The 18,100-nt window shown below is 40.5% G+C and overlaps 1 protein-coding gene across 3 annotated transcripts in view; it reads left to right on the top strand.

Moving 5' to 3' along the window:
• Positions 1-15,089, top strand: part of LOC118626114 (protein argonaute-4) — a 41,227-nt gene extending 26,138 nt beyond the window's left edge. The window contains exons 14-18 of one of the 3 annotated variants that reach the window (XM_036255450.1): positions 1,357-1,672; positions 1,815-1,949; positions 8,612-8,713; positions 9,016-9,215; positions 11,261-15,089. In XM_036255450.1, coding sequence (XP_036111343.1) covers positions 1,357-1,672; positions 1,815-1,949; positions 8,612-8,713; positions 9,016-9,215; positions 11,261-11,369 — 862 coding nt within the window. In that variant the 3' untranslated portion in view covers positions 11,370-15,089. Of the gene's footprint in view, positions 1-1,353; positions 1,673-1,814; positions 1,950-8,611; positions 8,714-9,015; positions 9,216-11,260 lie in introns of all 3 variants that reach the window. The other 2 variants (XM_036255451.1, XM_036255449.1) reach the window with 2 other exon arrangements.
• The last annotated feature ends 3,011 nt before the right edge of the window (positions 15,090-18,100 follow it).

Below are 18,100 nucleotides of genomic sequence, written 5' to 3'. Positions count from 1 at the left end.
TTAGAGCATCGGCCTGTGGACCAGAGAGTCCTGGGTTCGGTTCCCTCTAAGAACACATACCTCAGTTGCATTTTGTCCCTGCCTCGGTTGGGGCCGTGTGGGTGGCAACCACTCGATGTGTCTCTCTCACATTGATGTTTCTCTCTCTGTCTTCCCCCCCTTCCCTCCTGCTCTATCTGAAGATAAATACAAAAATGTTCTTGGGTGAGGATTAAAAAAAAAGAATATACATATGTTGCCAAGCTGGTATGGCTCAGTAGACTGACTGTCCCATGCACTAAAAGGTTACTGGTTTGATTCCCAGTCAGGACACATGCCCAGTTTGTGAACTCGATCCCCAATAGGGGGCTTGCAAGAGGCAGCTGATGGATGTTCTCTCATCGATGTTTCTATTCTACCTCTCTCTTCCTTCCTCTCTCTCTAAAACCATTAAAAACATATTAAAAAAGAAAAGAATATCCATTTATTGTTATATTGTTCAGTGCGAGAAGTGTGTTGTTGTATGATGATATATAGAGAGAGAAATACAATGTAGCCTCTGCCCTCACAGAGGTACCTATTCTTTAGTACATATTACATCTTTAGTATCTATTACATGAGATTTTCAGATTTAGGATGCCTCTTAGGTTATACTTTCAGAAACGATACTTAGTCCCAAATCCTACTTTTAAGAATTTACCAGAGAAGCATGCATATTTTTCTCCTTAAATCCTTAGAGAAATTGGTGCCAAATAAATTAATTCATTCTTTCAACAAGTATTTGAGTGTCAACTGTGAGCAAGACAGTGTTCTAGGCATTAGGGATACAGCAGTGCCCTGTGGATCTTACGTTCGTGTGTGTGTGTGTGTGTGTGTGTGTGTGTGTGTACAATAACTAAGTAAAATATGTAGTGAAAGTGATAAGTACTATGGATAACAATAAAAGAGGGAGGGAGATAGACTTGACTCTCTTTCTTAAGTCTCACATCCTAAAAACAATTGGGGCTTTTATTATCACTTCCATATACATTCTGCAATTCTGTATCCATTGTAGGAAACCCTAGGATCCCAAGAAAGTCTGCTCTGGGAGTTTTCCCTTTACACATAAAGATTTTGTAAAATTTGAGTCAGGTCTTCTTTTTGTTACCTTTTGTCTTCCTAATGTTACTGAAGAACCATGTTGATTTCTTCAGTCAATTCAGATTCATTGTACTGGGTGGCACAGATCCTCAGTGGGTTTTAGAGGTCTCTCCCAATGGGCACAAGTATTTATTCTCTCTTATAAGATTATATCTGTGCTTATATCTGATGAGCTTGCTAAAACCAAACATTTGTATCTGTATATCTGAGCGTCAGTGTGTCTTTAAATCTGAGCAGGCCATCGGTGTTCCAGCAGCCTGTCATCTTCCTGGGAGCAGATGTCACGCACCCCCCTGCAGGGGACGGGAAGAAGCCTTCCATTGCTGCTGTTGTTGGCAGTATGGATGGCCACCCTAGCCGGTACTGCGCCACTGTTCGGGTGCAGACCTCCCGCCAGGAGATCTCCCAGGAGCTCCTCTACAGTCAGGAGGTAATCCAGGACCTTACTAACATGGTTCGAGAGCTGCTGATCCAGTTCTACAAATCCACACGCTTCAAACCCACACGGATCATCTATTATCGTGGAGGGGTATCCGAGGGACAAATGAAACAGGTACTTTCATTATCCCCTAGTTGCCCTTTGGGGCTTCTAGGTGTTTGATGGAGCTTCCTTTCATCTGCCACTCTGGGTAAATCAGATCTGAGAAATACTAGGTGAGTTCTCAATTAAATGTCATTCCATTTGTAACTCCTAGGTAGCTTGGCCAGAACTAATAGCAATTCGAAAGGCATGTATTAGCTTGGAAGAAGATTACCGGCCAGGGATAACCTATATTGTGGTACAGAAAAGACATCACACACGACTCTTCTGTGCGGATAAAACAGAAAGGGTAAGAAAACATAGGGTAAGCTTCATTATCTGGTACAAGTAAATGTATTTTTCAGTGGCTATACATACAATTTTTTTTCTAAAAGCAGAAGTGCCTAATAATAAATTAATAAATATACTATTTACAGTTAATCTTAGATGACCAATTCTGAATGATACAGGTTTCAATACTGAATATTTCTCTTTTCTGGAATTTCTAGAGGGGAGGTCAGAAACATGCCGGGTCCACTAGGGTGATACAGGCAACTTCATAGGTCAGGTTGAGCTATCTGGACTTTATTACCAGATGCTACTTTTTGCTGCCAATACCCAAGGCACGGTTCTAGGATACAAAGAAGAATTTCTCGAATGTGAGGGTGATCTGGCTGCAACATCTGTCACCCCCATTGATCGCCAGGGTTGGTTCGGCTGATCTGGCTGGCTAGGCAGGTGTCCCCCTCCTCCTCACCGATCCATGTGAGTCCCTCCCGAAGCTGCGAAGCTGCGTGCTTGGTGGAAGAGGATGACCTTCCCCCAAGAGGAGGGGACCCATCTTTGGTCAGGGGTATATGAGTAGCTACGCTCCCCTGCTAGAACCTCCAAACAAGTCTCAAGGAAGAATTTCTCTTCTAAATGATTTTATATACGTGCAGGGGATTCTTAGGGTACAAACTTTGAACATTTATGATGTCATACTAACTATGGGCAGGTTACTTAACTTCTCTAAGCCATAATGTTCTCAACTGTAAAATGTATTAAAGGGGGATAGGTGAGGGTAGAAGAAGGTATATGGAGGATAAATGGTGATGGGAAAAAAATAAAATAAAGGGGAAAAGAGAAAGAAAGAAAGAAAGAAAGAAAGAAAGAAAGAAAGAAAGAAAGAAAGAAAGAAAGAAAGAAAGAAAGTTTTTTTTAATCCTCACCCAAGGATATTTTTCCATTTATCTTCAGATAGAGTGGGAGGGAGGAAGGGAAGGAGAGAGAAACAAACATCAATGTGAGAGAGACACATGAATTGGTTGCCTCCCACACGACCCCGACCAGGGCTGGGGACCAAACTGGCCAGGGCAATAAATAAAATGTATTGAAAACAATACCTATGTCACAGGGCTGTTGCAAGGATTAAATTTATAAATGAATGTTAATTTGTGGTACAGTTCCCAGTACTTGATAAAAGGCATTTTGTGTAATGTATCTATTTATGTGTAAAGTAGGTAAGCACATGATATTGGATGACTTTGCTTCTATGATATTTTTATGACATTACTTCATCTTTTCCAGGTCCTCCCTGATCCATCCCCGGGGAGACCAGTTCTCTCTGTTGCCTAATTGTGTAATCTTGTGGGTCACTCCCACTGTTTTCTAGCATGGGCTTAGTTTTTGCCTCTCATCCAAGGCTGAGCTCTTTTTGTTTTCTAAATCATCAGAGAACTAAAGTTTTCTCTTTGGGGCTCCAGATCCACCAGTCAGCTCAGATTCAACGTGCTGCTTTCTAAATTGCCCAAACCCTGGCTCAGTAGTACTTCTTGGACTCTGCTAATACACATTCTCTGAACTCTTGCCCAAGCTCTGGGCACAAAACATCCTGCCACCCATCCTTAACTGCATTATCACCTTTCCATCCCTCTGTCAACTTGCTCCATGTAGTTTTTGGACTTACATTATCTTTCTGAAACCCCAAGCCACCTCACAGTTTTGCTCTTTACTATCCAGTATCACTCCTAACCTTTCAGGATTGACAATCCCAGTCCTTGGTCTACTTGGCACCCCTGACACTTATCAACATCTTCAGTTCTCTGAACGTGCCTCTGGCCAATCTCCAACTCCAAACCAGTCCACTTGCCCATTCCTTTGCTTCTACTCTTAGGCTGATAGATTGCCGAAGAAAAAAGTCATTTGTTTCATAAGGAACTGTATTACAAATTCATAACAGAAAATCTCAGCCAGGCCTGGGGGCTGCAATTTTCTCATTTATTTTATTCCCTGTTGCATCTTTTTCAAACCTTTGTACTCTTCTCAGCTCTCCAGCGCTATCCATGATGCCTCACTGGCACAATTTTTATTGCCAACAGAACAACCTTCTATTTCCCTCAGAAAACAAAATCTAGGAGGCATGAATTTTCTTGGCATCCTTTCCTCTACTTTCAAATTCAGTTAAATCTTTTGTTTCTTATCTCCTTCCTCTTGTCTCAAAGGCTAATCTCTCCACCTCATTCCCCCACCACCACCACTTATGCTTTTGTTCATAATCCTTTCTGCCTTCTCTACAGCCCCACTTCATTAATCACCCTTTATTTTCCAAAATTTCAATCTTTCCCACTAGTTTACTACCTTCTTCTCACCCTCTAAAGTTTCTCAACTCTTTCTTCTTAGTCACCCAAATAAGCTTCTTTTCACCCTGCTTTTCCCTCAGTCTGCTTGCCACCTTAGCTTTCCTTCCTTTCATGACCAAACTTAGGAAGAAAATGGCTTGCCTTTCTGTCTATACCTGCTCACATCGGACTTCAGTTCCCTGTAGCCTGACTTCCATTTCAATGACTCCACTGAAATTGCTCTCTTAATGACTCACTTGTTTTGACTCCAGTGATATCTATTTATTTATTTATTTATTTATTTATTTATTTTTTGTTACAGATGTTTCTCCTTTTTTACCCCATTGACACCCTCCTCCCCATCCCCCACCCCCACCCCCACCCCTTCCCGGGCTTTGTTGTCCATGTCCATTGGTTATGCATACATGCATATAAGTTCTGTGGTTTATCTCTTCCCATCTCCCACCCCCTCTTCTGAGGGATGTCAGTCTGTGCCCTACTTCCATGTTTCTGGGTCTACTGTATTCCTCAGACTGTTATGTTCATTATATTCCGTATATAAGTGAGATCATGTGGTATTTGTCTTTTTCTGCTTGGCTTATTTCACTTAGGATAATACTTTCCAGGTCCCTCCATGTCCTCTCAAAGGATAAGAGATCTTTCTTTCTTATGGGATATCTTGTCAGGTTCCCACACTGACCTTGCAGCACTGACAGTGATCACTGCCTTTGGCCTTAGCAACGTGCCTGCAGGTTCACTACCCACCTCTGTAATCAGGCTTTCTTTGACTCTTCTTCCTCCTCTGTCCATCCAACACTGATGCTTCCTGGCATTTCATACTTCTCCTTCTTCTCAATTTCAACTCTCTTTGGTTTCACTCACTTCTCTGGATTCACTTATTTGCTTCTAGTTTCCTGAATCTGTATTTCCGGCCCCATGCTTTTCTATGTAGCTGCCAATGGGCACTTCCGGTTATCTACCAGACAAATTCACTTAGATGCTCTGTAGGCATAGTGTCAGTCAAGATAGGCTAGGCCATGCAAAAAACTCCAGTCATGGTGGCTTACCAAGATTTATTTCTTGCTCACATTACACATTCATTGTCACTCTGTAGCAGCTGTGACCCTGCTGTCCTCCCTTTAGAACCTAGGCTGACAGAGAAACATCTATCTGGAACATTGCCAGTCGTTGTAGCAGAGGGGGGAAAAAGACACATGACAAACCATATGCTGGCTCTTAAAGCTTCTGCCCAGAAGTAACACATTTCAGGCCACATTTTATCTGCCAAAGCCAGTTACATGGCCACTCCTGAGTTAATTGGGTGGGGAAGTGTAATCCTTCCCTAGGGAGGGGCACGGGAATATTTGGCACCAGTGATACAATCTGCCACAGGCGTTTCAAGCAAAACACGTCTAAACCTTTTACTTACTGTTTTATCCTCATCCAAAGCCTGTGCCTCCCCCAATTTTCTTTTTCTTGTGTTATTTGGCAATACTGTATATTAATTAAATCAGCCAAGCTAGAAATTTCAGAATTGTTTTTAAAATCTTCTCCTTTCCTATCTCCCCATATCCAGTTGGTCAAATAGTCCTCTCTTCTGCCCTGAAATCCCTCATCTCAGTTCTTCTTCCTCTTGTCTGTTCCCTCTACCCTAGGCAGAACTCGTTTGTATTGCAGGAGGCTCCTAGCTGTCTCCCTGTATCCATACCTCCACAAATGCATCCTCCTCTTGCTCTCAGGGATACGTTTCTGAAATACAAATTTAATCCTGCCACTCCACTACTCAGAAATCTTCACGTATCCCTATTGCCTGCCTGATGCTCTCTTGTGCTGTTCACTGTTGTCCCAAGTTAGCCAAAACATGACATTTTAGTTTCACTTTTCACCATGCCCTCATACACCTTCCATTTCCCTTGTACATTATACCTTTTTATCCTTGGAATAACCACATCCATCCAACCCCCCTACCCCCCCCCCTTTTTTTCATTTAAAAAAAGTTAAGGTATAATACAGATCCAGTAAAATTTTCCCTTTTTAGTGTACTGTTCTGCAAGTTTTGACAAATGCATGAAGTTGTTACAACCATTACCTCAATAAAGATACAGAACAATCACACATACAAATTCTCTCATAGCCTTTTGTAGTGAACCCTTTCCCTTATCTGTAGTCCTGGCAACCCCTGATATGTCTTCTGTCCCTATAGTTTTTCTTTTCTTTTTCCAGAGAGTCATATAAATGAATTACCATAGCTTTTGACTTAGCATAATGCACTTGAGGTTCATCCAAGTTTTTGTGTGTATCAGTAATTTGTTCCTTTCTATTGCTGAATAGTATTTCATATATGGATGAGCCACAGTTTGTTCATCCATTTCTGTCTTGAAGGGATATTTGGAGAGTTTCCTGTTTTCATCCCAGGCCCCCTTTCAACTGCTGCTTATCCTGTAAAGCATGACTCAACTGTTTCCTCCCACCACCTTTTCCCAGGGCCTTCTGTAATGCCCTTATCACATTGCTTTGCAGTGCATTGTATATGGTTTCCATGAAAGGCAGGAAGGCATGTTCATTAGCTCTTTCTGTGCCTTTGTCTCTCCTCCCCAGCATCTGTTGCAGAGCCTTAGACATTGGTGTTCAAGCAATAATTGTTGAATTGAACATGCCTGAATCCCCCTTTCCCCAAAGCATCACCTCTTTAGGCTTTTGTCTGTAGATTCCAAGAGACTTTTAAAAAAAGAGATTCTATGGTCCAATAAGTTTGGGAAATACTATATACTTCGTCTCCCTCTTAAAGAGTATACCTTACTAAATAAAGGTTCTGAGAAATCAAGCAATGGAAAAACCTGTTTAAATTTAGTTTAACTCAGTATTTCACAAATTTGTTTGATTATAAAACACCCAAATATATCCTGCAGGACTAATATTCCTAAAGAACACACTTTGGGAGACAGTGCTAAAACTATTTTAACTCAGTTACGTCCTCTTGTTCAGCTAGGAAGCCAAGTTCACATCTGAATTTGATGGAATAAGATTTTTTTATATTTATAGAGGTACTTGTATGCATTGGTCTATGATCCTCAGCTGAAGGTAACAAGAGGTACAATGGAGCCAAATAAACTCCCATCAAATTTATGCCTAGATGCTAAATAAAATTCCTCATATGGAACCCTAATGTGCAGCAGAAGAGGATGAAAATTTACCAAATGACAAGATTTAATTTTTTTCCTTTTTTTTTTTTTTATTTAATTTTTTTCCTTTTAAATGTGTTTCTGAAGTTCTCCCCCTACTTTTCCAGGAGTTTGATTTTAGAGTTTTAGCCATAGAAGAACTTTAGAATTTTTAAAGTGTAAGAGACCATCACTTAATTTTATAGCTGATTAGATTGAGGCCCAAAGATGATATGCTTTGCTCAAGGAAGGTAGTGGCAAGGCGAGGCCTAGATCTGAAACGCTGGTTTCTGGATTCCCATTTCAGTGCACTCTTCCTGATAACACACGTGCCAGTGCCTCTTTTATTGATCCCCTGAAAATATTGGTTTTGTTGAACCAGTTCAAAGATGTCTTCATCTTAACTGTTACAGCAAGTTATGGATTTTTAAAATTCCAAGTAAGGAATAAAAGTAATTTTTCTCAGGAAGCTTACCCATCTTAATTGTATTTTTTTTCTTCTGTGAACATACTAATGTATCATCTGTAAATAGAGAACAAACATTTAGCCCAAAGCCACTAGTTAAAATAATTCTTTGTCTGGATTCCCCTAGAGAAACCATGGAGTATATTTGTTTAAGAAAATACTTAAGGATGAAATGGTTGGGCCTTGGAAAGTTATAGAAAAGTTGAACATCTTGAATTAAACTGGTTTGCAAGAGTAGCATACTAACTTGTTACCAATTAACATTTTATTTATTTATTTATTTTTTTCGTTTTTTTTTAAAGAGAAGTCACAGTCATAGAAGCCAGACCTTTCCTCACCCGAGGACATTTCTCCATTTTTTGTTCAGATAGAGCGGGAGGGAGAGAGAGGAAGAGAGGGAGAGAGAGAGAGAGAAACATCAATGTGAAAGGAACACATCGAGTGGCTGCCACCCGCACAACCCACCAGGGCCAAGGACAAACTGCAACCGAGGTACGTGCCCTTAGCGGGAACCGAACCCGGGTCTCTCAGGACCACAGGCCGACGCTCTAACCACTGAGCAAAACCGGCCAGGGCACCAATTAACATTTTAAAAATGTAGAGCTGTACACCTGAAACCTGTATAATTTTATTAACCAGTATCAGCCCAATAAATACAATAAAAAGGTTGGGGGGGGGGGGGGTAAATGGCCTGAGCTAAGTTTAGCATTTTGGTGACTAATTACACCTTTTTTTTTTTTTGTAGGTGGGTAAAAGTGGCAATGTACCAGCAGGCACTACCGTGGATAGCACCATCACACATCCATCCGAGTTTGACTTTTACCTCTGTAGTCATGCAGGAATTCAGGTAATTTAGAAGCTGGTCCAGATCTCTGACTTGATAAGGAGATCTTTGCAAATTCAGCAACTAGCTTGAATAGACTTGTTATTATACACGGTGTTTAACTTTGTTAATGCTTGTACCCTAGAACTGTTATCTTTTGGTCTAGGTATCTGCTTGTAGGTGTGCTAGGCAGGAATACTTCCGAGTATAAAGAGTAGATTTCAGTTCTTCTCTCAGGTAGACATTGTTGACCTGTTACTGAGCTACTATTAAAGATCTAAACAACCCATGTCAGAAATATTTTAATCATAAAACTCTCTCTCCAGGGAACCAGCCGTCCTTCACATTACCAGGTCTTATGGGATGACAACTGCTTCACTGCAGACGAGCTCCAGCTGCTGACTTACCAGTTGTGTCACACCTATGTGCGGTGTACGCGCTCAGTCTCGATCCCAGCCCCTGCATATTATGCCCGGCTTGTGGCATTCAGAGCAAGGTATCATCTGGTGGATAAAGATCATGACAGGCAAGTTTGTCAGGCAAACTTGACAAAAAGAAAGAGAATCTCTTTCTGTCTATGTTAGCAGCATGTTAATAAAAAAAAACAAAAGGAGAAAGAGCTGCTACACAAAACTTTTGGGGGGAGTTGGTCTTCCTTTCAAGGTTTAAATTGCAGGCAGCGAATAAAATTGCATGTGCCATTGAGAGCGTATAATGAGACTTTCGGTCCAAGAAGTGCTCAGGCCTGTTTATACTTACTTGTAAGATGTGTCTAAAGTCTGTCCAAGGGAAGGAGTCTAATTTGGAGTTGCCTGTGGTTTTCCTATAGAGCCGAATGCATTTCAGTTCTGATCAGGTCCTGAGCCGCTTCAGAAGGTAGACAGCACAGTACTCTAGCTACAGTCCACAGTCCTGTGGATTGCACTTCATACAAGAGAAAGTCTTGACCAGCTCACTTTGCTTTCAGTTCAGTCTGGAAGAGTGCACTAGAGTGAGCCTGGGTGTATGTATGTATGTAAGAATGGTATGTGTCATACCACTCTTACCCCCAAATAGGAATCTCAAGAGAATCAGACATTGTTGACCTGTTACTGAGCTACTATTAAAGATCTAAACAAGCTCCCTATGGTAATTTTCTTTTCCAAATGGCCATCTGTGAAGTGTAGCAGTTTCTGGGCTCTTCCCCAAGTCTGAATTCAGCTGCTAAATAGTAGACATTCCGCTGCAAATCTATTTCTGTAAGGGTTGAAAATACGCCATTATGGAAAATGCCCAGCTGTGACTTTGTACCTTCCAGTCTGTAATATACATTCATTCATTCAACGCATTTATTAAATATTGACTGTGCGCCCAGCACTGTGCTAAGTACTAAAAATACTAAGACGAGGAAGACATGTTTCCTGGGATTTTATGTTTCAGTATGGGAGATAATAACAGGTAAACAGAACTGACAACTAACCCAAAGCAGTATAGGTGATTGTGCAATGGGACATTAGAGGAAAGGCTGTTTGAGAAGATTTCATAGCTGGATGGGTAGGATTTGGCTCTACAAAGAAGGGAAAAGAATTTTCTAGGCAGAGGGAACAATGGACACAAAAGAGAAAGCAAGTGACATGTTTGGACAATAGCAAGCTTTCTTTGGCTGGAACACATGAAAGGGGACCAACAGGCATGAAGCTGGGAAAGTATGTTAGAGCAAGATTGTCTTTGTTAAATGTAAAAAGCTATTCCTGGAATAAAATAGACAGTACTTAACAATTAATTGGTTGTGAGTGAGTGAGAGAAGTCAGAAGAGGGATGGTGAATTACAGTTTACCAAGCCCTTTACAGCACACAGTACCCTTAAGAAGTTTGTTTAGAAGTTGTTATTGTTATCCTAAAAGACCAAAGTTCAAAGGAGTTGTTACTTGTCTCAGGTCATACAGCTAGTGAGAGGAAGACAAGAAGAAACTGGTGGCATAATAACATTTTCTGAGTATGTACTATGTCCCAGCACCATGCTAGGCACATAAATCCATTCATTCATTCATTCAACACATGGTTATTGAAGCTACACTATGTGCCAGGCACTAGAGATTTGGTGGTGAGTAAGATAGACAAAGTTGCTGCTTTCTTGGAGTTTATGTCCCAGTGGGGAAATAATTATCCAATTACTAATTTAATTTTAATTGTGTTTCAAATGAAAGAAAAGTAGAGGGTTCTGTGGAAGTATATTCTAGGTGGCTTTAACTTGAACTTTGGAGTCAAGGAAGATTTCTTTGTGGAAAATGACATTTGACTGAAGCCTAAAGGCAAGTAGGCCGTCACCACACATAATGGCCAATGGAGGTACTTATGGAGGCACCATTAAGGATTTGGGTCTTTGCAGGCATTATTTAATTATTATAATGAAGAAGTTGTACTGCATTTTTTAGTTAAGCAAACTGATGTGAAGAGAGACATTAAAGATTATTTAAGAAACCATGGTTTGGGCCCACGATCTTACATCCCGTACTCTTGGTGCTATTTGAAACGTGAAGTTTGACATGGTCTTTTGTTACACCTGGTTTTTTTGCTTTATTGTCTTTACAGTGCAGAAGGCAGTCATGTGTCAGGACAGAGCAACGGCCGAGATCCTCAGGCCTTGGCTAAAGCTGTGCAAATCCACCATGATACCCAGCACACAATGTATTTTGCCTGAGAGTCTCAGAAGAACACAACCAATTTGTTATCCCACGCAGCCTCAAAATGTTTCAAATGCCTACCAGCGTACCAGAGAGAGCCAAGATGACTTCAGTTTGTCTTCTACCAGCAGCTCGGAATAGTTGCACTGAATAAATACTTCGCAGCACTGTCTGATACATCAACAACATTGAGCCATTTTTTAAAAGTAATAGATACTCATAGATTGTCTTTTCCAATGCACTGGACTGAATTTTTACCTCAACATGCAAAGGCTGGTCAGCCTGAACTTTCTAAAGGACTTTACAAGAAAGGTTTCTATGGAATATTTTGCTAGCTGTGGTGTTCACCGCATCCCTCTAGTCTTATAAGAGAAGATTATTCTTTTTTTCTGTATTCATCAAGTGGGATGTATGCATCAGTGGGAGAGAAAAACCAAACAGTCTACTTCAGTTTAGTGTAACTATTTACTTGTGTGGGTCCATAGACTTTTTAAGAGATTTCTGACTTTGCCACTGTAAATGCCTTTAATGAGCATTAATTTTTTTAAAGTTTCAAGAGTTTTATTAGTTTTACTACTTTCTCTTATTGATCTATACAGACTTGTGCTGGTGCAAGTACAGGCTGCCAGGCAATTGCACTATATTTGGCTCCAGATTCAAACCGGCAGTTCTCTTGTCTGGTTGACTCTTGTGAACGTGTAACACAAGCAGATGTAATGCATGTCACGGTGACAGATAACACTGCCATGGTAAAAAAAAAAAAAAAAAAAAAAAAAAAGAAGGTACCCATGTTTCCCCCCCTTTGGAAAAAAATTAGCTTTTAGTATTTTTTCAGGCTTCAAAAGTGCCCATTTTATGCTGCTGTGTGGTTTGTCAAATATAAATGATTTTTAAACTTTTCTCACAGGAAGTTAACTTTGGCAATAAACATTTTTTAAGGTCCCTTCATTCCCTCTTCCCCCTCCCCTCACCCAATGACAATGAGTTTTTTCTAGATGAAATTTTGGTATGATTTTATCAGCTATTTCTTATAGATCATAATCTGGCAATTCCTGGAATCAGTCAGAAAAGACATATTTCCATGCCTTTGAAAGAATTATTTTTTATCTGTTTTATAGTCGTAGTTGGTGTCCTATCACTTTGTTTTCAAATAAGCTAGAACCAGGATGCTTCCTTACTGGGTAGGCTTTGCCAATCCTTAAGGTACATTTAGTGATGCTGCAACGTGCAAAAATGTACCAGCATTTAAAAAGTTTTTCCTGGGAATCAAGGTTACTTACACAATTACTCCCAGTGCAAATTTTGGGCTTCTCTTTCAACCTGAAATGTACTTGGTGAGGTTCCCTTTCTTTTCGTAAAGTAAAATTACATAGAAAGGTTGATTTTTTCTTAATAGATTCTGGACTCCATTCACAAGGAGACGGAATTCCTTTCCTGTCCAAAGGGAGTTGACCTAAAGCAAGCATCAGTTACAAAGTAGGGGAAAATGTATTTTGTATTTAGTGTAGATAATACTTTGTGAATGGACAACAGTTACATAGAGTCTTGGTAGTTCCAGCCAGTGTTGCCCAGCCCAGATGTCACTGACTTACAGTTCTCTATCCTGGAACCTCAGAAGTGAGAGCTGGAAAAGGAGATAGAAAGCCCAGAGAGCCACACTCCACATATATAAGGACAGTGCTGGGGGAAGAGACAGAAACAATGTGGTAAACCCAATTTGCCACTTCTGTCTAAAACACTGGATCTGATGGTGAAGGGTGTTTGCTGGAACTCATTAGCCAGTCCAAATCTTTTAAACAGCCTTCTCACAATCCCAGCAATATAAAGCCCTGTTTTTCTTCAGTCTTTTAAACAAGCTTGTAAATACATTGAAGTTTACATTTCTATGTGCTGGGACTGGTCTCTGAGAGTTTTATAATGTATATCAAGCCCTGTAGCTCATTAAGATGGTTGCAGACATCCTTATTCTCTGCATATAGTGAGATGAAAGCAAGCTCTGTAATTGAGGCACAACATAGTGAAAAGATGGCAGATGTTAATTTCTTAAGGTTTTCCTTTTTTTGCAAATACCTCACTTGGATACTACAAATCAGGACATGTTGGTGAGGGGCTGGCTACTGTTTCTATTCACACTTGTTCAGGGAGAGCACAGAAAATACCCTTCAGCATGGCCACCCTGGACCCAAGAGGAGGAAAAACAAACTTTTTTACGAGGAGGACTCACTGAAGTCTATGATGTGAAGAACTCTTGGTGGCTGGCTGGCTAGCTGGCTGGCCAGCGGGCACCACGCCTGCACTTGAGTGCCTCGGGCTTGCTTGTTAATAACGCACAGAAGAAGCATCACTTCTCACCATCTCCTGGCATGAATGGAGCAGGGAGCAAGGCAGAGTGCCTGGAAGCCCTGATTCACTTGCCTGCAACTGGGCTGTACGCTCGACCTTGAACTCTACAGTTTGTACAACCTCAGTCAGTCCTAGCACACTGGGGCAAATGAGTGTGGTGGAGGAAAAGCCGGGAGGCCTATTTTTATAGGAAAACAGTACCTTTAATGGTGCAATGCTGTCGTTTTGGACAACAGGAAAGAAATATGAAAGAACTGGGATTATTGAAAAAAAGCTTGCTGAGGGGTGAATCTTTAAGAAGTAATCACTGCAGAATCAGAGTTGCAGCAATATTATTGCAAGCAAGTCTGAATGCATAGTTTTAATTGGTCTTGACCATTTGAATTTGTAACCCTCTGGGCTGACTGAATCGTTATGCATGTGTCAATCAATGGGAGGTGTGCATTCTCTAAAAGTAGGTTTAGTATGCTTGGTTTTTAAAAATGCAGCCTGTTTAGGCACTGTCATGTAGTGTGAAAGATTTAAATGTAGCAATGCTAAAGAGTAACAATTTGGGGACAAGGTGCGGGGACATTAAGAGAGTGGTGAAGATCCAAATGTTGAACCAATTCTGTTTTGTTGTTGTTAGTTGTTGAACCCTGAGCAATTTATAAAGAGAACTAGCTGGTTTAATGCAGCTAGTTCTAGGCAGGCAGAACATACTCATTTTTACTGTAAATTCTATTTGCTGCTTCCAAAGGTGATGATACAAGCAGACATATACTCTATGGTCTGTATTTTAGGATCTGGTGCCCAACCTATATCAGAGCTTAGCTACCTGGCTTAGCTACCTACCCTTCCTGTGGGAAATGGTAATCCACTGTTTAATAAGGCTCACCCTCTCCACCCTGCCCTAGCGACCCTTTGTGGATGTGCTGTAAGATTTTCTTGCTCAATAGCAAGGTGGTAACTCTGCTTTCATTTTAAGAAAGTGGAGGCTGAGGGCATTGTATGAATATGGCTTCAACTCCAAGGATTTTTCCTTGTAAAATTAAAGGAAAGATCTTATTACTGATTAACCATTTTCTTATCCCTTGCTATTGACATATTCATGCTCTTTCTATGTCTAGTGGGTGAAAATGTTTGCATTTGTTCATTTGACTAATGGTGTAATTTTTTTTCTATATTGTTAGACCTGTAATGTTTTAAAATGTATTTTATTAAATTTGGATTGGATGTATGTCTCTAGCAATACGAGGTACTTTCTAAACTATTAAGGGAGGGGTGGTAGCCCCATGTTAAAATAAGATGATGGTTGTTTAAATTTTGCAAATTTTTTTTTTTTTTGGCCTGCAGGGATATTTTGTGTTCATGTGTCCAAAAAAGAATAAATTGGCATTCTTGTGCCAAAAGTTTTTTTGCTTGTCAGTTGCCTAATAAATATGCAGTATACTGTTATGGCAATATACATGGTTGCTTTTTAAAAACAATTTACTCAATTTAAGAAATTTGAGAAATGTCCTGGCTGGTTTTGCTCAGCGGTTAGAGCATCGGCCCGCGGACCACTGAGTCGCAGGTTCCATTCTGGTCAAGGGCATGTACCTCAGTTGCAGATCATCCCCGGCCCTGGTCGGTTCATGCGGGAGGCAACCAGTTAATGTGGCTCTATCACATCGATGTTTCTCTCTGTCTCTCTGTCTCCCTCCCTCCCTCCCACTCCATCTGATAATAAGTAGAAAAATATCCACGGGTGAGGAATTGAAAAAAAAAAAAAAATTTGTGAAAGAACAGTGGAGAAACTTTGTGCTTTTAACTCCCAGGTCTCCTTCGTTTTAGAAATTATTTGGGAATTTTAGAAGAGCTTCTTGCAATATTTCACATGTGAAAACTTTTACAAGATTCATCAGTGTTCTGGGTATAGTTCTTAATGGGAAGACCTATTTAAGTGATGTTTTGAGAAAAATCTGTGGTCTCAAAACAAAAATTTCTTTTCTAAAAGAAAAAAAATCTGTGGTCTCCAGAGGGCAGTATGGCCACATACTTATTTATTTATTCATTCATTCATTCATTCATTTATCTATCCTCATCCAAGGATATTTTTCCCATTGATTTTTAGATAGAGTGGAAGGGTAGGGAGGAGAGAGAGAGAGAGAAACATTGACGTAAGAGAGACACATCGATTGGCTGCCTCTCACACGATCCCAACCAGGGCCGGGGATCGAACCTGCAACCAAGGTGCATGCCCTTGATCGGGAATTGAACCCATGACCCTTCAGCCTACGACTGACACTCTAACCACTGAGCAAAATGGGCCAGGGCAAGGCCACATACTTTATAAGACTGATTTCACCATTGGAGGAGCTGTCCCAATTCACCCATCTAATCTCATGTCTTTTTTAAAAATTCTCACCAGCAAAACCTTTTTGTTAAATTATGGCAGGGATAACGCAGAGATTTGCACACTATGGCCCTTATCCTCTGGGAATTTACAGTTTACCAGAGGAGCAAATCCTGCGTACACTAACTTTACTACAGGTAATTGTTTTTTTCCATTAACACAATATCCCCCTTTCCATATTTATCCATTATCAAACATTTTTTATGAACCCAGTATATGCCAAGTTCTGCCTAGGTGCTAGGAACACAGAAGAATAAAGAAAATTCTTCAAAGAGTTCATTCTAATATGGCATGGGTTGGAGAGGAGGCAGCAACACTAACGTTATCTGAGTGCCTAGGATACGACGGTCACTTTATATTGATATCTTTAATCCCAGCAATAGTTCTTTAAGGTTGATAGTAGTATTCCCAATTTAAGGATGAGTCAGCTTCAAAAGGAAGGACATCTGTAATACTTTCAACAATAAAGACAAATTTAAATAAAAAATAAAGATGAGTCAGCTTCAAAGAGGTTAAATAACACAGAGTTAGAAAACTAGAATTTGAATCCAGACCTAACTTCATTACACCGGCTATTGAGCATGAAATTACAGGAGCTTAGGGGAACAACAAATTTATTATGGGGAGTAGGAAAGTCTTTACAGTGATGGTGAATTTTTTTTTTCTTTATTGATTTTTTAGAAAGAGAGGAAGGGATAGGGAGAGAGAGAAAGAAACATCAATGAGAGAGAACATCAACTGGCCGCCTCCTGCATGCCCCGACTGGGGATCTGGCCCACAACCTGGGCATGTGCCCTGATGGGGAATCGAAATGGTGACCTCTTGGTGCATATGTCGATGCTCAACCACTGAGCCACACCGGCCAGGCAGTGATGGTGAATTTTAGGATAGGTCATGAAGCAGGAGTTTTCCAGATGGACAAGGGGATACTAGGCACATTGTTCCCTTGCAGTAGATTATGGTAGCTATAATTTTTGTCTACCTAAATGCTTTCCTTTTCTTTCTGTGGTTGATATAATTCCTTTCTTATGGGAACTCCACATTTTGTGTGTTTCAGGTGAGTCCATATGGCCTTCCTCTCACTTCATTCCCCACCATTTCTGTCATCTTCATGTCTATCCTTGAAACAGTCACTGGGCATGTATTACACCAGCCAAAATGGCTCATGTGCCCACTCTTAGGGGTAGGGGGTGACCAGCAAGTCGGGAAGTCAGACTGATCAGCACCATTACAAGGCATGTGCCTCTTCATTTTTTCTCCATCTCTTGACTCTGATCTCCTCTCTGTTGACTTTATTCTCCAGATGCTAGTGCCAAATCTTTAAGAAAAAGAGGGGCAAAATCAGACAGAAAAGCTAACAACTGTATGACAAATTGTTTGTACAAGTTTAACAAACATTTCCGGAGCTCCCATTCTGTGCTAGGAAATATAAAGATGAAAGACACAAGTTCTGGCCATTAAAAGGTTCACTCATAAACTTGGGGCCCACACATGTAACAATGTAGTTTTGAGGGTTAAATGCTATGAGAATGTATACACGGAAACATGGTATCACTTAGAGAGGTTCCTAACCCAGCCTGGGGGATCGAGGAAGGCTATTTAGAGGAAGTGATGACTCATAAAGAACTGTCTCATAAAGAATAAACAAGAATTTTATAAATGAACAAGGTGAAATAAAGTATTCCAGGAATTTTCATCATGGGCAAAGGCACTGAAGGAAAAACAAAAACATGACCTGTTTGGACGAATTACAAGTAATTTCAGTTCTCTCAGATTTTAAGGGATGAGAGAAGCTTTGAAGGTGATAAAGTTGGACTAAGAGGAAAGCACTAGTTCCGGACAGGACAGGACAGGACAGGACTTGAATGGCATTCCAAGGAGTTTAGTTTATCTCATAGGTGCAGGGGAATAGCGGTCTGATTTGTGTCAGTTATGGTGGCAGTAGTGTGATGGGTAGGTTGAAGTTGAAGTTCTACTGAAGGGAAGTTAGCGTTTTATTACAATAGCCCAAGCAAAAGATGACGAAGC

The sequence above is a fragment of the Molossus molossus genome, unplaced genomic scaffold (assembly GCF_014108415.1).
Source record: "Molossus molossus isolate mMolMol1 unplaced genomic scaffold, mMolMol1.p scaffold_m16_p_12, whole genome shotgun sequence".
Taxonomy (NCBI): Eukaryota; Metazoa; Chordata; class Mammalia; order Chiroptera; family Molossidae; genus Molossus; species Molossus molossus.
The sequence above is the reverse complement of the archived record's forward strand: the minus strand, read 5'-3'. Positions and strand labels throughout refer to the sequence as shown.